We start from the raw sequence: 26,397 nt of genomic DNA on the forward strand, positions 1-26,397 counted from the left end.
CACTTGGATATCATGACGAAGCACGGAGATGAAAGTACTTCTCAGGGCTGAGTCTGACCACCCATGGACTCTATTGCTGATTCTTTCGAACTCCTCTTGATAGACCCTTACAGAAGTCTTTTGGGTTAGTTTCATCAAGGTGGCTTGGAAATCTTCATAGTCGGAAGGTTCGAAACACACACAAAGCGCATCGGCGAACTCCTCCCAAGTGGCAAAGAGGCGTGCGCGATGCATTGCTCGATACCATCTCATCGCTATGTCTTCAAGGTGGAATGAGACCAGCAGCACCTTTTGGTGATTAGGTGTCCCTTGATAAGTGAAGAATTGCTCCACCCTATAAATCCAATCCAACGGGTCACCACCGCTGAACTTAGGAAAATCGATTTGAATGGTGCGACGTTGTAGCATTTGGTCACGCCCCTTTTCGTGTCATCGACAAAGCGGCTCTTGTTGTTGGACCCTTGGCTGATGTGGGGGGCTCCTCCCACTCATCCTAAGGCTCCTCCTCTAGATGTGGGTCCATAGGTTACCTCGGGTGCAAGGGAGGTAAGTTGGTGCGGCGCCTGTTCGGTTCGTCGTGCTATCGCCAAGGTGCCTCCAGGATCGGTCCTCATCAGTTCCCCTCTCTAGGTAAGGGGGGTTCTTCATATCTTGATGGCGCTCAGGGGAATGCCTTGGAGGATATTCATTCCTATCAGCAAGAGTGCCCTTGATCTCCAGCAATATTTGCGCCATGAGCGCTAGGGTTTGCGCGAGATCAGGCGGACCTTCTATCCATCCTCGTAAACTCTGAGGGGATGGGGATCTTGACATAGCCATGTTGTCCGTCTCCATGCCTTGTTCACTTACTTGCTTCGCCGCCTTGGTTCTTGTGGTAGCCATAATGGTCTGAGGAAAGTTAGCTCTAATACCAGTTGTTACAAATCGGCTTAATCCAATCCGCAATGGTTCTGGAGTCGATGAAGCATGTAACTTCCATGGGGTTCTGCAAACAATATAACCAATGGATCCTCTTGAATTTTGGATATGTTGTTGCCTTGAAGATAGCTTTCCAACGGATCTAAGATCACAGGATTTGGACGGTTAGATCTCAAGATATCGATTGAATAGTGGTTGAAAATCAATTAGATCCTAGCTTGATAGCCCTCCAATGGCTAAATAGATGCGAGGTTTAGTTCTTGGTATGAAGGGGGAGAAGTTGTTGTGGAAGAGGGTGATTAGAAGTTGGAAGAGGCCGACCAAAGACTTGAGTGGTGGAAAAAGAGAGGTAGGAGAGGGCACCAATGGCTAGAGACAAGTAGAGAAGGAGATAAAAACTAAATCCAATTTCAATAACATCATAAGACCTCAATTAGGGTTTCCTCCACATATATATAGAAGTTCACCCTAAGAACTCCTCACTAAGTTAAACAACTCCAAACAATCCTAACAAATCCTAACAAAACCCATACTTTTGCCGCGGTGCATTCAAATGCAGAATTTCCGTTCTCTGTCGATGTGAACGTGATGTAGGCATTCGAACGGCCGCGTTTGAACGCACTCGATTCCGTTTGAACATGCCATTTTCGTTCTCTATTGATGCGAATGTGATGTAGGTGTTGGAACCACCCCGTTTGAACGCGGTCCTTGCGTTCGAACGCACTCTAGCAAAAATTAATTTTATTGCTTCTACATACTCAACTAGATAAATAGGCTCATTCCCACGAACATAATGTCATGCGTGGTGCTAATATGGATCGAATCGTATCACAGTATCATAAGGGAAAGGGCAGAATTTCAATCATCAAGATAAATTGAATATAAGAACACTCTTATTTAAATTTTCTTGCATCACTCATCTCTACAACAATTTTAACCAGAAATATTTTACGTAATTTAGTCAGAGATTCATATAACTTGTTTGCTTTGAGTTTAGAGACCTCCCCTTAACTAGTTCAGAAATGTCTAAATTGGTTCAATAACTAAATATTTTTTAAACTTTTTTATATCTTATCAAGTTTATTTTTCAAAAAAATCAAGACTAAAAGATAAAATAAATAATCTATTCGGAGCTTAGTCCCAAACCAAACAAGAGAGTCACCCTTGCGCAACTCCCTTTGGAAATAAATACAATTATACAAAACAAAAAAAGGTGGGGCCTCCTTACGTGTCCGTGTTTGACCAGCTGAAATAATAAAATGGCCAGAATTGAACAGTTGACGGCAGTTACCACCACCCGGACAAACAAACTCCAGGACTTTCCCCATCACTTGGACTCTTTCTCATTCTCCCTTCTTCTCTCCTCCTACTCCGGGTAGACTTCCCCCCGACTCCCCTTTCCTCCCTTTCTTGCTTCGTTCGAATCAATCGCTGGTCAAAAGATTCCGATTCGGTGCTGATGGATTATATGGCTGGCTAGGGCTTAGCTTTGCCGGCGATGATCTCGTACCTCCTTCTTCTGATGCTTTTTTCCAGAGGGTATGGGACGCAAGGTAAGGGCTTTGTGATTCTTGTTCGTGTTGTAATAGATCATTTTGTAGGTGAAAATAAATATATTCTTTGATTTTTTTTTTCAACAGAATAGTACAGGATTGATTTATTTGGGTGGACTTAGGCATTAATATGGTCACAAATTGATGCATATTATATTAATTTAGTGATCAAAGGTGCGATTTCTGGTGGAAGGATAAAATTTTGCCTGAAGTGTCTTAGGAACATAAGTGCTTATTTAGCTCTGTTGAGATGTGTTATCAAGAGAGCAAGATGTGACATGACAGATAAAATCTTTACCCAAAATTTCAATTACCTGTCCCATATTAATGTGGCAAATGTTTTCTTGTAAGAATTTCAGTAAATGGAACTATTTTAAGATAGAAATAATGCTTTTAATGGCTTCACCTCATGTTCATCATAGTGACTTGCAGTGAACTTTTCTGAATGATGATTTTCCTATGCTAAATATAATCTGTAATGACATTAATTTTCGAGTGATTTGGACTTTCCTCTTTTTTCCATAAAGAAACTTAATGTCTCATAGAACTTCAAACAGTTGATGCAATGAATGAGCTGAAGCACGAGCTTTTGGAGACAAACCCAAGAAACAAGCTGTTGGAGAAGTGGTATGGTGATCCATGCTTGCCTCCTTCCTGGAAAGGCATCCGCTGTACACAGAATAATGGCACCTATGCTGTTGTGAAGTTGTGAGTGACTTCAGTCCCCCCGAATGCAGCTTGGTTTCTAACCTTTTTCACCACTTTAATCTCTTTGGGATACAATTTGCTTTGTAATGCCTTCTATATTCTTATCCTCATTTTTTTTATCTGTCATCTTACATTAATGCTTTCATAGGACATCTTACACTAACATGTTACTGAATGCTGGGCATCCTAATATGTACACAGAGATCTCTCATCAAAGAGTTTGAATGGGCCAGTTCCTACATCAATTGGTAACCTAACAGAGATAATTGACCTGTATGTTGAACTATTTCCTGCAATCATGGCTCCATGAGTCCATAACTATGGTATCTGTTCTTTGATTTTAATGCTATTTTTCTTGGACTGTTCAGAGATCTGAAGAATAATAACTTCACTGGATCCATTCCAGAATCTTTTGGCTTTCTCATTCGTTTATCAAAGTTGTAAGTTCAACATCACTGTGTTCCTTAATGTTCATTTCAACTCACAATTTGGACCGTGAGTACATGTACTGTATCTTTGTACTTCTAGAAGATTTGAAGAATCATATCTTATTACATTTTCTAATTCTACAAGTAGATAATGAGCTCTGTTTTTGAATTTTTCTTTGTGGTTCAATATTTGCAGCTAATATAAGTATTATTTGTATGTTTTAGGGCTATCAGGTGCAATCCATTCTTAAGCGATCAACTTCCTCCTGGCTTATCTAATAGGACGAATTTTACCCTAATGTATGCTGCCTACACAATGACAATTTAGCTGCACAATTTATCTGCAGAATTATTGAATACCTATCCGATCCCTTAGGTTTCTTTTTACTTGAATTCAGTTCTGGAGGTTGTGACAAACAAGACATTTCACAATCAAAATTTTCTCAACAAAGAATTTATGTGATAGGAAGCATCGCTGGTGGATCCATTGCCTGCGCTCTTGCACTTGGAATGTTTTTTACTTGCTTTTACAGGCGCACCCACCATCCTAGTAAAGGAGACAACCAAGCTGTTAAGGGTATGTTTATGAAATACTCATCCTTTTATGTTTGGTCACTGCATTTCAGAAACTTCACAAAGCATGATGCACAATGTATTTCAAATCCAGCACCATTTTGTTGCTCACTTTATCATGTAAAGGTGAATGCCCATTGCTCAGACTAGATATACGAAGTTTCCAGCTTTGATGAACTTGTAATTTATGGTTCAGTCTGTAGTAGTTCTGTAGTTTTGTTTATTCTCAACAATCAATGTTTAACACCTGCCCTCCTCCATCTAACTTTCATACTTAATCTCTGGTGAGAGTATAGTGAGTAATATGTCTATCTTCTAATTGTTTCCACTTGTATATTTGGGGATTGATGTTGTTACTTCTGCATGGAATTAGTACACAAATGAATACGGTATATTACATCAAATCTTGTTGTTTTCTTCACATGTGGATTGTGTGGCATTATAATACGAACCAAGTCACATCGGATCACATCACGGGGCATTTGGCTCGATGGATTGAGTTTATTTATCTTTTAATTGATTTATATTTATCTCTTATGTAATTCCTTAAGATAAGTCTTGTTAAATTATGTAAGCCTAAAAAATAAGTTTAATTAAGTCATATAAGCCTCTAAGATAAGTTTAATTAAGTCTTGTAAGTCTCTAAGTCATGTAAGTTTATAAGGCAAGTTCTAATTCGAGATGTATAAATCTTTAGGACTAGTTCGAGTAGAATTCACTATACCTGACCTTTATATATAGAGAGTCTGGCTTCTTTGTTTAATTATCTAACTGTTCAAGCATTGAGAAATTATTTTAGTCTTGAGTTTATCTTAGGAGCAAGAGTAAGAGTAAGATAATCTAGGAGTAGAAGTAAGTTAATCATAGTTGTTTATTTTACTACGAGTAGATATAGAATTTTAATTCTACTTCCAAACCTTAGCCACCATCATCTCCACAAGCCACCCTACCTTACAGTCATCCACTACCACCCTTGACCATCTACCACTCTTTGACGACCATCTCAATATCGGATAATTACCAATCTGTCTAATTTTGATCTTCCTCCACTATTTTATTTATATCTTTTCATCTCGACCTCTAATTTATTTGAAATCAAAATAATTAGAACCCTAATCTTTGAGGCTACCATCATATAAATTTTTATAATTTTTTTTACGTCTAGATTGGTCCAGATCTGGTTTGTAACACATTATGATCTTGTTTTTTTTTTTCGCCGACCTTAATTCAATGGAAATTGCATGGAACTTGTGATAAAGTCACCAGTACACTTGTTAACCTGAGTTTCTAGGATGTCCAATCAGCACATAGATGCACATATATCAGTTTATTGTGATCTTGTACATAAAATTCATATGAACCATTATGTTATATGCAGACCCAATTTTTTCAGATTGGAGTGTTCACAACCCTTCAGACCCTGTGGTGCAGCAATTCTCACTTCTATATATCCAAAACGCCACATGCAATTACAAAACTTTGATAGGAGAGGGTGGATTTGGAGCTGTTTATCGAGGTACTCTACCACATGGTCAAGAAGTGGCAGTAAAGGTGCGGTCAGCCTCCTCAACTCAAGGAACACGTGAATTCAATAATGAGGTATCTATAATCTAAACATTGTTTTCTATTTCATAAAAAACATATTCTACATTGACTTTCATAGTCTATTCTTTTTGTGCTCCTATGCTTAATCTATCAGAACAAAACATTATAGGCATCTCTTCAATGCTCGATAATTTTAATTTATTATGAAATATTTCATCAATGAGAAGAGTGCATAAACTCAAGCAAAGAGCACATCTAATAGTAGTATGGCTTTTAGATGCATCAAAATGTCCATCTATATTGGCTTTATTAGGTACATGGAACATTATCATCTTATCAATGATCATAAATCAGGAGTATAATCATTTTATGTATATCTATCTCTACTTAATGAATACAGTTAGTATGGCTAACCATCTATCTAGATTCTCTTTCATTTCTTGTCAGATATGTTCTTGCTTTTCTAGTACCTTCAACAGCAACTATTTCAATCATTTGTAGGCTAAAAGGAAGCTCCCCTAACTTAATAACTTAACATTTATACAGTTAAGCTTCCTTTCCACTATTCGGCATGACAACTTGGTCCCACTTCTTGGCTACTGCTGTGAAAATGATCAACAAATTTTGGTCTATCCATTCATGTCTAATGGTTCACTACAAGATCGCCTTTATGGTATCATCTTTAGTTTCAGTATGGAATCATATTAGGCTTTCCCAAATTTTTCCTTATATTTACTCAACATGGTTTTTTATCCAAAGGTGAAGCATCAAAAAGGAAAGTTCTTGATTGGCAAACCAGGTTGTCTATCGCACTAGGTGCTGCCAGAGGTGAGTTTCTCTTGTTATTTGATTTATTCATTTCTTGCACTTAGTAATGCATATGGCATGGGAGATCAAGTGTTGTGACTTTGCTTGGTAATATTATATATACACATTTGGATTATCCAAAGCTATGTTTTCTATTATACTAAATGTTATTTGCATTTGCAACCTATAGGTATATAATAGAAATGAAAATTAGTTACATATGACTTTATTCTCTCATAACGCTAGGATTTAATTTGACCCTGGGGCTACTCATTCTTTTATTTCCACCTCATTTATGAGAGTAACTGATATGACCCCAGAGCCTTTTGATGAACCTCTAATCATAGCTACCCGGTTGGCAATTCTTTGAAAATTCACAGTTTATAGTCCTTGCACCTTGATTTTTGGTGAATAGAATTTTAGGACCGACCTTTTACCTTTTGAGATATATGATTTTGTCCAAGGCTAAAATGTGAGTGGCAAATCTAGTGATCCCGGATCTGATGATGTCCCTACCACCAGTCATCTGCATGAGTAAATTAAGAACCCAACCATGGTTATATATAAATTTGTTAACCTCTGACCTTCACGTATGACCAGGTCAATTTCAGACTCTTGCAATATCCTCTGACATCAGATCAATACAATGTGCAGCACATGGCGTCTAATATAAATGAGGTCCTTTAATCATTAGTAAATTTCCAGCAGCTTTATAATTTGCCCCATTATCAGTAACCACTTGGATTAGTCTTTTTTCATCGATTTTTTGTACCACCTCATCCATCAACTGACAAATATAATCTGCATTTTTGAAATGAGCAGTAGCATCCACAGACTTCAAAAATATTGGCCCCATACCAGAGTACACTAAGAAATTAATTATATTTCTTTTGTTTTGTGTACTCCACCCATCATACATCAGTGTACAACTAAATTCATTCAAATACCGTTTAAATGTCTCAATATAAGTATGAAGTTCATCTACCTCTGAGTCAAGATATTTAGTAGCAATATCATTTGAACTAGGAGGGGGAACACCAGGCTCTATTGATTATATAGCATCCATCATAATGTGATAGTAAGGACTATTAGCTACATTGAAAGGAATATGGTTGTAGAAGAAAAATTTAGAGATAGTTCTATCAATGTGTTTCTTTGCATTTTTAATTCCTTTGGGAGCTGTCTTGATGGAAGTCTGTGTATGACCCTTTTTTTTCTAAAGATATGTATCCATTGGTCCAATATTTTCAGACTCTGCTGTAACACCAGGAATTCTATGAGTAGAACTACTGCCCTCATATTCTTTATCTCCTCGTATATTAACTAATTTAGATCTCTGAAAGTTACCACCAATGCTTCTTCTCATCTCTTCCTCTTCTCTATGCATATTTCTACTCTCTTTCATTGCCCTCCTCATCTGTCTCTCTTTCTCATCCTCCTCACTTTGCTCACTGTTATCATTATCAATGTGTACAAGATTATGCATTAATTCTTCACGAACCATTGACTCTCTTTGTTGTATAGATTGTTTATCCTTCTTTTTGCCAATTAAATGAGTCAACATCTGCTTTCTAACTTTCAAGGACACTTGAGTGCAAACTGCTACATTTCCTTGTCTTCCAACTAAATGTTCTTTCAAACGGCTGATTCCACTACTCATTTTCTTTCCATACTAGTTGCATTTAACACGTCTTTTATCTTGCCCAATAGTGCTACAATATTGTGATATGATTCGGACTTCACCGATGTTGTCCTGAGCTTGGATTCACTTTAGCAGTGTTTTTGTTTCATGTTTTAGTGTTTAATTTCCATTAAAATAAGTTTTCTGTAAGTCGCGTTCGAACGGGGGTGGAGTGAGTTCGAACGCGTTTGTGAATGGGGTTGTGAACGTGGGTGAAGAGAGTGCACTGTGCGTTCGAACGCCTAGTTCGAACGCACTGTGAACACCTGCATCGTGTTCGCAAATCCAGAGAAGTAGGAAACAGGTGCATTCAATCGCGCGTTCTAACCCTTGCATCGCGTTCGCAAATCCAGAGGAGCGAACTCGGTGCGTTCGCGTTCGAACGCGGTCGGGCGCGTTCGAATGCGATCGGCGAAAATTGTATTGTTAGGGTTAATTTTGAGTTGTTGGTTAGCCTCTAAAAGGATGTGGATGGCAACCAAAGTCATTATTGATTATTGAGAATTGAGTTTTGCCTTGCCTCCTTTGTCTTCTTTGCTCCCGTTCTCTCAATCCTCGGCAACGCTGCTTCTAACCTTCCTCGACCGGCCAATCACCCTAGGTATAACTGCATAATTGCATAACTGCATAAGCAGCACTAGGTGCTGCTGCTATTGTACTGAGAAGCAGCAGCAGAGAAGTTTCTGCTGCAGGTTGTGTTGCTGCAGGTGCAGTTGCTGCCCAATTAAAAAAAAACTGAAAAAAAAGCTTACCCAAGGTCGCCAAAGATCGAGGTCGTCGAATTTTCGTCAGAGAACATCGCCGGAAGTTGAGGTCTCTAGAGATCTACTCACTACTCAGTCGCTGATGAGAAAGAGAGTAAGAGACCCGTGAGAATGAGAGAAAGAAAGAAAAGAGAGAGAACAAAAAGAAAAGAGAGAGAAAAGGGAGAGAGGCAGGTGGGGGGTGTTATTGATGTCCCCCGGGTCGGATCTGACCCGTTCCCACCCGTTTGACCAAAACGGATCGGGTTTCGGCCGAAATCGTTGGAACTCCAACCGATTGGTTTCGGCTGGGGCCGATCCCGATCTGTTTTGGCCGATCCCATTTGGGATCGGTCGAAACTGGAAACCATGGGCAATGGGACGTCCTTCTTGCATTAGTACAGCTCTTATGCTAACATTGGACGCATCACATTCCACAATAAATTCTTTGGTGAAGTCCAGTAGCATTAAAACATGTGTCGTCATCATTACTATTTTCAATTTTTCAAAAGCTAAAGTGGCTTTATCTATCCATCTAAAAGAGTCCTTCAACAAATAAGTGAGAGGAGCAGCGATTTTACCATATCCGGCGATAAAACGTCGATAATATCCGGTCAGTCCTAAAAATCCTTTCAATCCGGTGGTAGTAGTAGGAATAGGCCAATCGGTCATACATGCAACCTTTTGAGGATCCGCCGTTACACCATCCGCTGAAATGATGTGGTCTAAATACTCCACCTTTGGTACTCCCCATAGGCACTTGGACTTTTTGATTTTCAATTGGTTTTGCCCTAACAAATTCAGCACGTCCTCCAAATGCCTACCAATACTCCAATTCAGTCCTGTTATACATCAAAATATCGTCAAAAAATATCAAGATATACCTTCGCAAGAGAGGCCGAAATATATCATTCATGAGGCCTTGAAAGGTAGTTGGAGCATTGGTGAGACCAAAATGCATCACTCGGAACTCGTAATGCCTATTCGGAGTCCGAAATGTAGTTTTGTGCACATCCGCCGGGTGAACTCTAATTTGATGATATCCGGCCCTCAAGTCAAGCTTACTAAATATAGTCGCCCCTGCAAGCTCGTCCAGCAACTCCTCGATAACCGGAATGGGATACTGGTTCTTGGCGGTAATAGATTTTAGTGCTCGATAGTTAACACAAAAACGCTATGTTCTGTCCTTTTTTCTTACCAATAGCATGGGGGATGAGTATGAACTATGACTTGGTTGTATGAGGTCTTGATCCAATATCTCGGCTACCATCTTTGAGATAACTTATTTTTGCACATGTGGATACCAATATGGTCTCACGTTTGCCGGTGCAGCCCTAGGTACAATCTCTATAAGATGGTCCGTCGCTCTCCTCGGTGGCAACTTCTACAGCCCCTCAAACAGTCCAGAAAAGTTATCTAATAAATTAGACAATTCAATGGTAATACCTGAACTCGTTTGAGGCTCATCTCCTGTTAGTCCTAACTGAAGAAGATAGGTCAAATCATACGCACCAAGCAGCCTCACCAAAGGCTACATCGCAGGAATCGGCGAAGTACAAACACCATCAAGCCGCACATCTTTGTTTCCTTGTTTATATTTTATTCACATACTCCGGAAATCAAATGTGACGGGTCCCAAACTTTGTAACCATTGAGCACCAAGGATAATGTCCACTCCTCGTAGTGCAAACGGATACAAATCCGCAATGATGTCATGTCCTTGCACTCGTATACTAACTCGGCGACATAAACTCTCCGCTCTAAGCTTTGTGCCGTCTTCAATAGCAACGCCAAACCCCGTAGTCGGTTCGACATCCAAACCCAATTTCCTCACTAGCCTCTCGTTTAGAAAGTTATGTGTACTCTCTGAATCGATGAGGATATGCACACAATGCTTTTTAACGAGTCCGTCTACCCATAACCGAATATACATGCATCGATATTTCAACTTGGATATCTTCCTTCACGCCCTCCTCAACGGTCTCCTCATCGGTCTCCTCTGCACACTCTCTATCATCAACTACCTCATCATCCTTCTCAGGACCATCGATAAGCATCACACTCCCGATCGATTAAGAACATCGATGACCGGGGGTGAAACGCTCATCACATCAAAAGCAAAGGCCCTTCGCTCTTCGCTCCTCCACCTAGGCAAGTGTGAGAGTTCAAAAGGGTCTTGTGCCTCCTCTAACATCGGAAGAAGGTCTCAAAGGTGGTCGTGGTCTAGTACTTGCAGTCGCTATTTTTGAAACCGCAGAATTTCCAGTCGGAGTTCTAGGTGCAAACCGCCTATCTCGGTTGCCCCAATTATTTTTTGCTGCCATCCTTAAAGCCCTATACTTTTGTTCCATCCTCACGGCCTTCTCAAGAGTAGTAGGACATAGAGCACGAATATTCGCTTGTATCTCTTCTCGCAGCCCTGAAATAAATGTACTCATCAATGTACGTTCGAGCCACGGTGGCTCATAATGACTACTAACTCTTTCAAACTCAGCTTGGTACTCCAATATGGTAGTCCTCTGAACCATCTTGCTTAATGTGGCAGCAAAATCTTCATATGCCGCTGTTCCAAATTTGCGTATAATCCTCCTACAAAAATTAGCCAATCCGGTAAATTCACTACCATGAATAACCGATCTATACCAATGCAATGCCGTTCCTTGGAGGTGAAAGCTTGCCATCTGGACTTTTACATCTTTCGCTATACTTTGACAATTAAAATATTGTTCAACTTAAAACACCCAATCCGTTGGATGACCGCCTTAGAATTTTGGAAAGTCCAAACGTGCGGTTCTCCCCCGAATAGGGTTGTCAGGTTCGCAAAGGATCCTTCGTTCAGGTTTAAACCTTTACGCATATTGATCACCTTATCTAAATCCTTGAGTACGTCCATCACCAACTCTATAGGGATCAACTTTATCCTTATAGCGCCAATCCTCCTAATCGATGAAGCGCACCGGTGTCGCATGTCTCTCGGGTTCCACTACCGCTAGTCTTGGGTTTTGTAACGGAGGTGGGAGATGATGTGAAGGCATAGGTATGAGAGGATCATTGACACTCATATGACGCACCTAGACCTGTGGGGTATCGGTTCGACGGGGTCCCACTGTTGGTCGTTCTTGAAACTCCGTTCGTCATCGAGGAGATGACGAACCCAATCAATTCACGACATATTTATTGAATTCATTGTGATCCTTTTGCATATTATCAACTCTATGTAACATATGTAACAATGTTTGGAACATGCCCCTAAATTTATCCATATTCGAACCAATGGACGTTGGTTGACTCAGTCTTGCCGTGGTCGCTCTAAAGGAATCGGCTTCATGATTAGAATCATCGTGCATTGAGTTCTCTCTTATCGGTGTTCTTTTCATAGGTCTCCTTGTTGATGTCATCTTCCTTTTTTCAACCATTAATGGAGGTTTGAGGTTCGCCTACTCTGATACCAAATTGATAGGCTCTGATATCAAATTGTTAGGCTCTGATACCAAATTAATATGATTTGGAGCTAAAGAAAAGCTACGCTAAGATTCCTGTAAGATCTAAATTTATTATAGGAATCAGTCCGCGCAACTGTGGAAAAATATTCGTCAGATATTCTCCGGTAGTTAGAAAATTACAAAACCAATTGGGTTGGATTTGTGACTTCCTGATCTATAACTTTCGTATTTACGTCCTTCACAGATTCGAACTGTAGTAGGGACAAATATATGGAATAACATGGGTGAGGGTGGTGGTGACAGGTGGAGTGGATGTTAGGGTTATGGATGGGTATGGAGATGAGGGTGGATTGTGGAAGTGTTTAAGGAAAGTAGACAAAGGGAACGAAGTGGCCGAAATCCCAAAGAAAAGGGGTGACTCGACAGATGAGGGAGATTAGAAACGAGGAGAATCCTTGCCAACACTAGAGGTGGAAGGATGGTGAAGAGGGAGGAGGGAGGAGTCTAGAGGCAAGAAATCAAGAATCCAATAACATAATGAAGTTAGCTACCATCCACATATTTATAGAGGCTAGTCAACAAGTCCTAAAACAATATAAAACCCTAATTCTAAAGGATTTCCGTCGATCGCGTTCGAACGCGCCCGATTGCGTTCGAACGCACTCAGAAAGCCCCTTCTCTGGATTTGCAAACGCGATACAGGTGTTCGAACGTGGGCGTTCGAACTCGCCCGACCGTATTTGAACGCACAATATGCGTTTTCTGTATTTGCGAACCTGATGCAGGCGTTCGAACGTGACTCCACTTGCGTTTGAACGTGACCTGCAGAAATTTTATTTTAATGAAAATAAACACCTAATGCAATAAGAAAAGATCCTAACTAAGTGTATCATGGTTCAAGAGTTTTCGGATGTTTTTCCTGAGGACATTCGAGTTCACTATCGATCTAATTCCAGGAGCAAGACTAGTCTCTGGAGCACTAACATGTTTTTATAACCTATATGTAGGAAAAATGAAAACCCTGCATCTGCTTTTTAAGAAAGATTGGGGTTAAATCCAATTAATATCATGAAGCTATTGAATTAAAAAGATACAAGATGAAAACTAAAGATGCAGAAGAGAATTAAAAGAAAAGAAATCAGTTTTGGCCTTTGAAGGAGTAACTGCATCCCAGCGAAAAATTCTCTTATTTCATTCCTTCATATTAATCACTACAATAAAGAAATTAAGAAATCCCATCAAGGCCCAATATGGGAAGGAATATGCTCTATCCTTTGGTAAGCCTGATAGTCTAACATCGATAGAGAGAAAATAAAAACAGCGGCATCCACAAACTGTTGAATTATGGTTTCAACAAAAATGCAATCAATGAAGATATAATGACAAGATTCAACTGCATCATCACAAAAACAGCAACTAGTTGGGGGCCTACGTTCCTTTGAGGAGAAGAGAATCTCTATTATGTAATTTCTTTCTCAAAGGAAGCTGAAGAAAAGTCCAACATTAGAAGGTGTAGAAACCTTCCAAATAGACTTAGCAAAATCTGCTTGAGTACTACCCAAATGTAGGACATCAAAAGCAGATTTAGAAGAGAATCTCACATTAGCAAAAGAAAAAAAAAACACCGATAAATAAGATCATGGATTTCCGCTGAGATTTGAACTACAATCCTAGGAGACCGAGAGAAGTTTCAAATATTGAGCTTAGAGTGCATTGTGTCTTTGAGTTGTCGTCATGTATTCATATTCTATTAGGAGAAAAAGAGTCAAGTATTGCCTTATAGCTGGCATGTAGTATGTTCATACCAATACATGACACAACCCGCAGAAATGACAAGAGAGAGAGAGAGAGAGAGAGAGAGAGAGAGTGAGAGAGGAAAGATGCCTGAGTCATTTTGACATGCCCACTTGTATTTCATCAATTGGAAATGAATACCACAATAAAGTAATTGTAGATCCACTTTAGATGATTAGTTTTAAAAGATGTCTACTTAAATTGATCTAACTTGAATTAGCTAGATCTAACATAAAGAGGATCTTTTACTCAAGTGACAATTTGCTTCATGCATATTATCCAAGGTTCTCAGTATCGGGATCGGGATCGGTATCGGCCGTCCAGAAAAACGATACGTATCGGCCGTATCGGCCGTTCATATTGGATCGGACTATTTTTTAATTATATAAAATTCTAAATATTATTTAAAAATGCAAAAAAATACAGAAAAATTTAAAAAAAATGAAAAAAAAATAAGAAAACAAAAATTACTTACATATGAAGTCTAAAAACTTAAAAAAATGTATTAACTTACTCAAAATTTAAAACTTTATTGAATACCGAGCTGGTTCTCGTAAATTTCTAGTCTTCATCATCATAATCACCATAAGTTTGTAAATATTGATGTTTGGGACCTGATGCTCCAAAAAGTGATTCCATCATACTAGTCATATTGTATAGATCTTGTTGCGTAACTTGCATTTGAGGAGGATAATAATCAACATTTGGATCTTGTGCCTGAGAATACTGAGGATACTGAGGATAATAACTAGTATATAGATCTTGTGATGGCTCCAAACAATAAATACTCGATGTACTATAATCATAGGAACCAAAATGCATCTCATGACGTCGCTGATATGTATATATATTCTCAGTTTCTCTGTTTTCACTCCTTATACCTCGACTTTCCTCAACAAATGTAGATGGAATGATCTCACCACCATATGTATTATTAGGACTATGACTAGTACTAATAGGTATACTATCTCTTGCTGTTGAATGACTCGTATCAGCCTCTGCCCTCGTTGTGGTCTCTCCCAATATTTCATCTAACCATGGGTTATCTCTGTCATCTAATACCCTGTCCTCTATCTCTCTGATCCATGGAGTCAAGGGGTTTTCTTCATCAAAAACATGATTTAAATCAATCAGTTGTTCATTTTCTGCCTTCCTTCTTAAATTTCTCTCCTTCAATCTCATATTATAATGACAAAAAACTAACTTCTCCAATCTTTCCATTGTTAATTGGTTGCGTGTTTTTGTGTGGATTAAGGAAAAAGTAGTCTAATTTCTTTCACACTGAGATGAAGACACAGTTTGACTTAAAATCTTCTTTGGTATTGGCGTCAAATTTGGTGCCTCCTCCCATCCATAAATAGACCACCATTCAGCTGGAGTGTTATGAGATATAGCTGCAGCAACTTTAGCAGTACTGAATTGCCCAGCTCTCAATCTGTATCTGTTACGATCCTTCCTCGGCTATAGGCTCTGATACCAGATTGATACGAACCCTCTTTTGGTGCTATGGCTTTGATTCAAGATTTATACGATCTTGCACGGAACTTTGAGATCAGATCCCGAAATATCCCGCCGTTGGATCGCTGTGAAATTTTGATATGTTGTAGGCCCGGAAAAGAGCTTTCCAACGGATCTAGTTTCAGGCGAATCGGAGATGGGGATCTCGAAATATCGTTCGTTTAGTGGACGAACGTCAGGATACTCTGTTTTGGATTCCGTGGATGAAGGCACGAAATCCTAGGTAATGGTGGATTGTGGAGGGCCGGTGTTGATGGGGTGGCACCGGTGTAAAAGTGATGGTGGAAGGGTTATGGATGATGGAAAGGTTAGAGATAGCGATGGATAAATTGGAAGAAGGGGGAGAAGAGGGCCACTCCTAAGGGACTAGGGTGATTGGCCTGTCGAGGGAGATTAGAAGCGGCGTCGCCGGGGAGATTGAGGGAACGGGAGCGAAGAAGATGAAGGAGGCAAGGCAAACTCAATTCTCAATATTCAATCCTAATTTTGGTTGCCCTACACATACTTTTATAGGCTAACCAACAACTCAATCTTATCCTAAAACACAATCTTATCCTAAAACTCAATCTTATCCTAAAACACAATCTTATCCTAAAACTCAATCTTATCCTAAAACTCAATCTTATCATAAAACTCAATCTTATCCTAAAACTCAATCTTATCCTAAGGTAAATCCAAACTTGAGACGATGTCGGTGAAGTCCGAATCGTATCAATCCACCACGCTTCCGCAACCTTGTCCTCAAGGTTTGAAATTTGGGAAGCGATCCATGATGTCTGCCTCTAGCTCCCATGTAGACTCGTCAGTAGGTTTGCCCAGCCACTCAATCAGCACTTCAGTCTCTAATCTGGATCCTTGGCGTCTTCTCCTACGACTTAGGACTCGAACCGGCTCATTGGAGCCATCTTCCTCCATTGGTTCGGGTAAGGTCGAACCCACTACATGGTTAGGCCCGATCTGGGCCTTCAATGCCGAGACATGGAAGACGGGATGTATCCTGGTTCCTTCAGGTAGGTCCAATCGGTAAGCTACTGGACCGATTCGTTGTAGCACTCGGTACGGACCATAGTACTTGTATCCCAACTTTTGGTTCAAAATGGGTCTCAATGTGGATTGTCGATACGGTTGAGCTCGAACGAACACCAATTGATCCACCTCAAATTCTCGCTCACGTCGGCCTTTGTCATGCGTTTGCTTCATGCGGTTTTGTGCTGTGGCTAGGTGAGTCTTGAGCCGTCTCAATGTTTCATCTCGATCAGCAAGCTCCAAGTCAAGCTCAGTCCTATCCGTCGCCGCGAGTCTATCGTAGGCACGCAAGACAGGGGGAGTGCGCCCATAAACCGCCTCAAATGGGGTTATGCCAATGCTTGAGTGATGAGCGGTATTGTATGACCACTCAGCCCAGGGAAGAAATTTGACACAATCATTTGGTCGATCCGCCACAAAGCATCGCAAGTATTGCTCTAGTCCACGATTCACCACCTCGGTTTGGCCATCCGTCTCGGGGTGATATGCTGAACTAAGATTGATTTGAGTCCCTTGCAATCTGAAGAACTCGGACCAAAACTCACTTATGAAGATGCGATCCCGGTCTGACACGATAGTCCTAGGCATCCCATGCAAGCGTGCCACTTCCCGAACAAAAATTTCAGCAACCCTTTTTGCTGAAAACGGGTGAGACAATGTTATGAAATGTGCATACTTGCTCAATCTATCCACCACAACAAACACCACCGATTGTCCTCGAACCTCCGGCAGCCCCTCAATGAAGTCCATGGAGATATCCTCCCAAATACGCTCTGGTATAGGTAGTGGTTGCAGCAGCCCGCTAGGCTTGAGTGCCTCTGATTTGGTTCGTTGGCAGATTTGACATTCACGCACATATTTCTTCACGTCCGTCTTCATCCCAGTCCAAGTACAGTTTTGGGCCAGTCGCTTGTAAGTACGTAATACCCCTTCATGACCTGCTATAGGAGTATCATGGAAGTGTGCCATCAATAGCCTCCGTAGCTCTTCGTTTCGGGGTACCTTGATTCGCCCGTGCTCTAGTACTAACCCATTGCGCTCCTCGTGCTCGGGGTTGCTTGAGGGGTTCGCTCTCAACTCCTCCATGAGTCGGACCAGATCACTATCCTCTGCACTGGCTCTTCGTAGATCTGAAAAGAAAGGAAAAGTGGGTGCCGAGAAAGAAGCGAGCTCCCTTTCTTTTGAAAGTTCAAGCAGCGGTTTACTTCCATCCAACAACACTCTCTGATCATCTCTCCAAAAGGTCAATGTGAGGCTTATAAAATCAAAGGTCACGGGCCCCAAGCTCCGAAGCCATTGGGTCCCTAAAACAATATCGGCACCTTGCAAGGCCAATGGATAAAGATCCAATGTGAAAGTTTGGCCTTGCACCTTCAATTCTGCACCTCTACAAATAGAATCTGCTCGCAAAGTTGTGCCATCTCCAATCGTCACATCGAACCCTTCCGTGGGTTCCGACTCGAGCCCAATCTTCCTAAGGAGCCTCATGTCAATGAAGTTGTGGGTGGACCCGGTGTCAATCAAGATTCTCACTGTGGTTTTCTTGATTACACCGTTCACCCGCAAGGTCTTTGGCGCGGCTGTCCCCGAATAGGCGTGGAGGGAGATTTTGGCCATCGTGTCCTCCGCGTGATGTTGCTCCTCAACTTCTTCTCCTCGATGTCCAGCCACATCTGCACTTTCAGCTGCCATGGGTGGAAGATCGTGGCCTTCTCCTTTGAGTGGTAGCTTGGCAGGGAGCTGCAACGTCATCGCTGGTGATGAAGCTGTCGTGGTCGACTGTCGATTGACCGAGGAGAATGGTAGAAGATCGCTGGAGGCCATATGCGATTTCTTCTTAGTTGCCGACTCACTATGGTTGCAAAGGGAGCTAGTGAAAGGCGGCCCAAGTGTCGAAATTCGCGATTTCGGATCATCTCCTTCACCACCGATGAGGATTCCTGATGAGGGATATCCAGCGACCAGGTGTGGGGTAGCCAGCACTTCGCGGTTTGTCGACGAGGTCTCCGGTGCATGGGAAGATGTGGAGGTTCCGAGGGCTGCTACAATGGTTGAGGATCTCATTGTAGCCGGTGGCAGTTCGTTGCGGCTGACCATGGGTCGAGGTGTAGAATCTCGCTCTTGCTGGATAGCCGAACTTTCCCCTATTTTTGTGATGAACGGGGAGGCCGTGGAGGATGTTGGGTATGTTGTGGAGGGTTCCCAATGCTGTCTTGTGATTGCCTTGCTTGTTGAAAAAGGTTTCGTCCATGCCCGTATTTCCTGCATCATCTCCATCATTATTTGCTTGTTGATGGCAATCTGTTTGGAAATAGACCCCAACATGGATAGAACGCTAGGTTCTTCCGTATTCCTATTAGATCGAGTGATCGTCATTGGAAGCGCTTGTCCGAGGAACGGTGGCTCTGATACCAGCTTGTTACGATCCTTCCTCGGCTATAGGCTCTGATACCAGATTGATACGAACCCTCTTTTGGTGCTATGGCTTTGATTCAAGATTTATACGATCTTGCATGGAACTTTGAGATCAGATCCCGAAATATCCCGCCGTTGGATCGCTGTGAAATTTTGATATGTTGTAGGCCCGGAAAAGAGCTTTCCAACGGATCTAGTTTCAGGCGAATCGGAGATGGGGATCTCGAAATATCGTTCGTTTAGTGGACGAACGTCAGGATACTCTGTTTTGGATTCCGTGGATGAAGGCACGAAATCCTAGGTAATGGTGGATTGTGGAGGGCCGGTGTTGATGGGGTGGCACCGGTGTAAAAGTGATGGTGGAAGGGTTATGTAGTTGTTTGTTCCATCTAGAATCAATCATCTTCTACCACTTCTTATAACTTTGGCCCACATTTTTTTTTATTGATTCTTTAGCTATGTCCATTGCCTCATATAAGAAACCCATCTCAGACTTCTCATCACTGTCTACAAGTCTTAATACTTTGACAAGAGGCTCAAATACTGCGGTGGCAATTATAATATTATCCCAAAATGTATTTTCAAGAGTTATATTTTTCAAAGTTTCACCTAAAGATTTATCTTTAGGTTTCATATTCTTAATTTTCATAGACCACTCCTGTGATGTAAACATCCGTATAATATCATCCTTGTAGCGCATGATGCTCTCCAAGGCTAAAAAGTGAGTGGCAAATCTAGTGACCGCGGGTCTGATGATCTCCCTACCACCAGTCATCTGCCTGAGTAAATTAAGAACCCAACCATGGTTATATATAAAATTTGTTAACCTCTGACCTTCACATATCACCATGTCAATTTCAGGCTCTTTTGTAATATCCTGTAACATCAGATCAATACAATGTGCAGCACATGGCGTCCAATATAAATCAGGTCTTTTAATCATCAGTAAATTTCCAGCAGCTTTATAATTTGCCCCATTATCAGTAACCACTTGGACTACTCTTTTTTCACCAATTTCTTGTACTACCTCATCCATCAACTGACAAATATAATCTGCATTTTTAAAATGAGCAGTAACATCCACAGACTTCAAAAATATTGTCCCCATGCCAGAGTACACTAAGAAATTAATTATATTTCTTCTATTTTGTGTATTCCACCCATCACACATCAGTGTACAACCAAATTCATCCCAATACCGTTTAAATGTCTTAATATAAGTATGAAGTTCATCTACCTCTGAGTCAAGATATTTAGTAGCAATATCATTTGAACTAGGAGGGGGAACACCAGGCCTTATTGATTGTATAGCATCCACCATAGTGTGATAGCAAGGGCTATCAGCTACATTGAAAAGAATATGATTGTAGAAGAAAAATTTAGAGATAGCTCTACCAATGTGTTTCTTTGCATTTTTAATTCCTTTGAGAGCTGTCTTGATTGAAGTCTGTGTACGACCCCTTTTTTTTCTGAAGATATGTATCCATTGGTCCAATATTTTCAGACTCTGCTGTAACACCAGGAGTCATATGGGTAGAACTACTGCCCCTATTTTCTCTCTCTCCTCGTATATTAACTGATCTAGATTTCTGAAAGTTACTACCAGTGCTTCTTCTCATCTCTTCCTCTTCTCTATGCATATTTCTGCTCTTTTCATTGCCCTCTTCATCTGTCTCTCCTCCTCATCCTCCTCACTTTGCTCACTGCTATATCATCAATCTGTACAGGATTATGCATCAATTCTTCATGAATCATTGACTCTCTTTGTTGTGCAAATTGTTTATCCTTCTTTTTGTAACGCCCCCTGCCCGGCACGAGCACGTGCACGCCCATGTGCCCACACGGCACGCGTGGCGCACGCGACAGGTCGGGCGGGGCCCGTCACGCACAAATACACTCCTGTGCACATACGTTCATGACATCATCAAATAACACCTGCTAACATATCCATGATCACATAATCCATCACCAAATAAATCATACTCTTAACCAAATAAACCTGTTAACATATGAATATCAAAGTCCACAATAATATACACTAGACCGCTATATAATCTGGCAGGACCCACACAGGCCACAACAAACCATCAAGATACAACTAAACAACTGATACAAGAGTACACTATGATTCGACCTGTATTATACAAATCATCGTCTGATACAATAAGGTACAAATATAACAAACAACGATACAACTCAATGCCTGGTTAAACTATCTTCTATACCGTCTCGCATCAATAGCTCACCTCATCATAACTCTAAAATATATTCTCCAGATATCTCAGGTCGCTATCACGCACCACAGATTTGAGGGGTTAGAAAAGAAATAAAGAGAGTCATGAGCAAAAGGCTCAGTGAATAGACCTTACCTCGAATCAGTGATGTCAAACAGAGAGTAAATCATGTACTGGATAATATGAATCAGAAAGAGTATTATGCCATGAACGAGTATATGAATGTATCCTCAATAATATATAAATGAAAAGTAGTTAATATGTCATACTGATAAAAGTATACAATCCTCGATAATGAATAAACACATCTCCATGTTATATGATCATCATAACTCTCTGTCAAATATGACACCTGATGCATGCCGACCATGATCATGCTATGATATAAATTGCAACCATATATGATGTATATTGACTACTCAATAATCAGGTATGTCAGATAAAAATGAAATCATATGCATTTCTCAACATCACGATCATCACCGTCATCTCGGTATAATATCATCATACTAGACCACTGTGCACAGTCAACACCCGGTACCCGGTCTCAACATCATACCCGAAGGCTCAGAGCATACTCTGCCATCCGCAAGGAGTATCTCAAATATAACCATACCCTGCCATCCGCTAGGGTATCAACATCCATCCAGACCGGGCACCCTTCTAGCTGATAGAAATCTCGTGAGGATAACTCGCCACATATGCCCTGGCAAACGGCATGTGTCCGAATGTCTGCTGCGCACACAGACTAACGACCTCGGACGTAAGGCCAACAGGATGGCGACCATGTCGAGCGATCAATCATCCACCAAGCGCGTCCTAACCCTCGCGCCCACTCGGGTATCCTCACGCTTTCTATCAACTATCCTATCAATCACATTTCATGCTTTCCTTTTTAAATGACAAATCATATGCATATATCCAGTACAATAACAAGTCAATGCATAACAGGAATTTAGGTGGAATAGGAATCAAGAGCAAAATGATGTAATGCAAACTCCAACCATGTATCTAACACATGCATACTCATGCTAATCTACCACATGCATACTCATGATAGAAATCATCCTGACATAAAACCATAATAGCATAATCATCTCCAATCATCTCTATATATCACCAATGTACTCATATCCCAGATCAGTCTAATCCAGTGCATGATAAAATATGCTCGACTAAAATCATCTCCATATAAAGTCATATAATCATGTTGGAGGCCAAAACATGCATGTACATAATATATAATAAATCCTAATTTGAGAAAGGGATCTAGGGGATAAGACTACTCACCGTCTGATCAGAAGATACAAACCACGCATCTCTCACGTCCGTCAGGTAACCGAGTGACACTCATCGCTAGTAAGGTCCACGGGGTCTCAAATAAGGGGGTTCGGGATCTGAAAATATTTAAGTAACATAAAGTTAGTTGTTTATCGCATTATAATCCGTTGGAGTAAAATATGATGATTTATTAGATTTTAGAATTTCTACTTGTTTTTATGATTGGCTAGATTTTAATTATAAATAAAATATAGATAAAAATCTAATTATAATTAAATTATATCTTGATTAATTAGGGACTATGTAGTCATTATCTTATTTGCTACAAAATAATAATGTATAATAAATTAATAGAGTTACTTAAAAATGTATATCATAAGAATATTAGAATATAAATCTAATAATTATAATTTACAAATTTATCTATTAATCTAATATACATATAAGTAAGTAAATAAATAAATATAAGTATTACCTATATTTATGCCTAATTAATCATTAATTATAAAAATTATCATTAATAAAAATACATTGAAGGATATATAATATTATTAAAATAGTTAATGTCTAAATAATCTATTTGCATTAATTAAGAAGCAAAATACTTAAATAAATAACATAAATAAACTAATTAATTAATAAATTAATTACAACTGCCATCAGTGCTGGGCTCGGCCCAGCACTACAGTGCTGGGCCGAGCCCAATACTGTGCAGAAAGAGAAAAGAGGAGCTGAGGAAGAAGGAGAAAAAGAAAGAAAGAAAGAAAGAAAGAAAGAAGAAAGAAGAAGAAGAAGAAGAAGAAGAAGAGAAGAGGAAGAGAAGAAAGAGAGGAGGTGAGGGAGGAGGTTGCGGACCCGGGCCGGCGGGGAGGGCACCGGCCGCTGCTGGCCAGCCAGCGGCCGGCCTCTCGCCGGTGGCTCGGCTCCGACGAGCCCACCCTCGGGCAAGAAAGAGAGAGAGAGAGAGAGGGAGAGAGAGAGGAGCTCACCGGCGCTCGAGGAGGTGGCGACGGCGACGACCGGCCTCGGCGAGAGAGAGAGAGAGATAGAGAGAGAGCATCCAGAGAGAGAGAGAGAGAGAGAGATTTAAAGAGAGAGAGGGAAGGCGGTGGGAGGTTGGCGGTGGCTGCGGCGGCGCTGGGGCCCGCCGCTGCCAGATGGCCGCAGCCGGTTGGCTGCGGCGACGCGAGGGGGGGGGGGGTGCGTGGCACCTCCCCCACGCAGCCCCACTGCATGGGCACGAGGCCGGTCACACTGTGGCCGGCCACGTCGTGCCCATGCTTTTTTTTTTTTTTTTTTTTTTTGGGGATTGGGTTGTTACATTTTCCTTCCCCCCTTATAAAAATTTCGACCCCGAAATTTAAATCACACTAGTATTGTAAGAAAATCTACAAATCTTGTTCTAGTACCTTCTAATCAAATTGACAACTGCACAATCTCACTTTTCAAATCAATAACTCATACTTCGTTTACTAACTTACTAACTCTTAACATTCCACAACCCCAAGTAACTCCCATACAACATTAAATTTTTTTTTTTTTTTTTTTTTGATCTAGGTGAGTCATGTAATTATACCATGTCTATAAACATCAATAATACCACTGGTCTACAAAGAAGCGTACATTCATTCTACAATATAAAAAGGTGTTGTCATCTATTAAGTAAATCATATTCTACTCCAAAATAACTCAAGCTATCCCAATTTTATCACTTTTCCCGCTAACTACCACAATACGCATCGTAATGCCATAATCACCTATGATTATACAATACAACCTATTTAAGTAAATAATCTCCAATCTGCTAAATATATATTCCAATATCAACATACACAATGGATTATCCCTCAATACAATCACTAATACCAGGTAGAACGATAAATACAAGTTATTTCAAAAACATCCGAAATACTTTAACTTATGCTCCTCTTCCTAAACAAATAATCTCACTGATCTAAACATACTCAGCATCATCCGATATCCTCATAAAAATTTAGGCGATAGCACAAACTCTTAGTTAAAGTGCACTGCTCATATGCTTAAACTATTATACAAATTACTAGGTAAATCAATACAAGAGATCATACCTATCCATATAAGACTACAACGTGTATTCATAATACATTCTTCAGAATAACATACAGTGCATCAAATCCGACCTATCAATGTAAATCCTAATGCAACCTCAACCGAAATTTATATCCTCTTCTAATTCTCCACATTATCTTCTTTCTTAATCTGCAATATCTAAAAGGTTAAATCCGAACTATCTCAAGAAACATACATGATAAACTTTATAATGATCTTTCTATCAATCACTTCTATATCCAACTATTCATTCCTCGATTCACATAATTCAAGTTTGATCATTATCTATTTAATTACTATCACTACTAGTATATCCACCAAAATATCGCTTAATGATATCAATATTCCGATCCAAAGACTATCCATGGAGTTCTATTAAGTGATCCAATAATCTCCTCAATATCTCGACAGATATAATATTCAATTCATAATACTAATCCATTGCCACACCAATATATACTAATCCATCATACTGGATCTTTTAAAAATACATAAACACATCTTAAACAAATCCATAAAATCATTATAAATGAACTAAAGTTACTAAAATTAACCTCCCGAATTCATAATGCTATTATGATCTGCTAATAAACTAACTGACACTAACTGATTCCTATAGATTAGAAGACATCCAAAAATATAGATAACAACATTCTCACGTCCTTAACTTTGCAATTCATTAAACGATCAAATTTCCACAAACTATAATAGAACCAATCATGAAATCATTATCTTCTAATCAAATGTCTTTATCTTAAGACTTAAATGTAAACCTGTAAGTCTTTACAATCATTAAATTAATCTAATCATTCAAAAAGGCTCGCTTAATAACCTCTAGTAATAATCGAGCATGTAAGCCAATTGTTAAACAATTGCTAATATAATCACTTTCCTATACATCATTATCTGTTTATCATCTAGCAGTATAATAAACATCCATCGATACATTGTATATGAAATATCATAGTCCTCTATATTCCTTTCATTATCGTCCTATGAAGCAATTAGTTCAACTTCCAAACCATCTCTCAGTCATAACAAATAATCAAGTCTATAGGCTCTACGAATAACACTATCAAATTATCTCACCAATTAGTTTCATCGAAACAACTAACATGTCAAAACACATAATATCTCAATTTAACATCTATACCAACATATCTCATTCCTAATTAAATCAATTAAACCTCATATTTCTTCAAAAATCTCAATTTAATATTCTATCACATCCTCTATACAAAGTCCATTATATATACTGCACAATTTAATCGTATAGTATCATCAACATCCTTCTACAACATCATTAATATCACCTAATAATCATAATAAAATAAGTCTGTATACTTGTAATTAAAATTCATCACCCAACATACACGATCTTCAGGCTATAACATTCTTATCCTCTAAATCAATTTTCAAAACTAAACTAATAATCATAATATATTTTTACTGTCATACAAGATATATCCTGAGACTATCAACTTTAGTAACTATCATCACTTTATATAATTCCTTTCATTATCATTCTTTCTATCTAATCAAATTCACACAGTCAGCAACTTCTAAACTAAACCTACTATCATGTCATCCAGAAAGATATACATTACTTCTCAATTACTGACATCACTCACAAACCAATCAC

At 39.8% G+C, this 26,397-nt stretch overlaps 1 protein-coding gene across 3 annotated transcripts in view; it reads left to right on the forward strand.

Annotated features, from left to right (window-relative positions):
* The first annotated feature begins 2,223 nt into the window (after nt 1-2,223).
* The window catches only part of LOC140759398 (nodulation receptor kinase-like), a 57,548-nt gene continuing 33,374 nt past the window's right edge, over nt 2,224-26,397 (forward strand). The window contains exons 1-9 of one of the 3 annotated variants that reach the window (XM_073095951.1): nt 2,224-2,471; nt 3,017-3,179; nt 3,381-3,452; nt 3,548-3,619; nt 3,833-3,907; nt 4,006-4,184; nt 5,559-5,779; nt 6,272-6,398; nt 6,485-6,553. In XM_073095951.1, the coding sequence (XP_072952052.1) occupies nt 2,417-2,471; nt 3,017-3,179; nt 3,381-3,452; nt 3,548-3,619; nt 3,833-3,907; nt 4,006-4,184; nt 5,559-5,779; nt 6,272-6,398; nt 6,485-6,553 (1,033 nt within the window). In that variant the 5' untranslated portion in view covers nt 2,224-2,416. The remainder of the gene's footprint in view (nt 2,472-3,016; nt 3,180-3,380; nt 3,453-3,547; nt 3,620-3,832; nt 3,908-4,005; nt 4,185-5,558; nt 5,780-6,271; nt 6,399-6,484; nt 6,554-26,397) is intronic. The other 2 variants (XM_073095953.1, XM_073095952.1) reach the window with 2 other exon arrangements.

Source organism: Typha angustifolia, chromosome 4 (genome assembly GCF_048772165.1).
Source record: "Typha angustifolia cultivar Huaian chromosome 4, ASM4877216v1, whole genome shotgun sequence".
NCBI classification, from domain to species: domain Eukaryota; kingdom Viridiplantae; phylum Streptophyta; class Magnoliopsida; order Poales; family Typhaceae; genus Typha; species Typha angustifolia.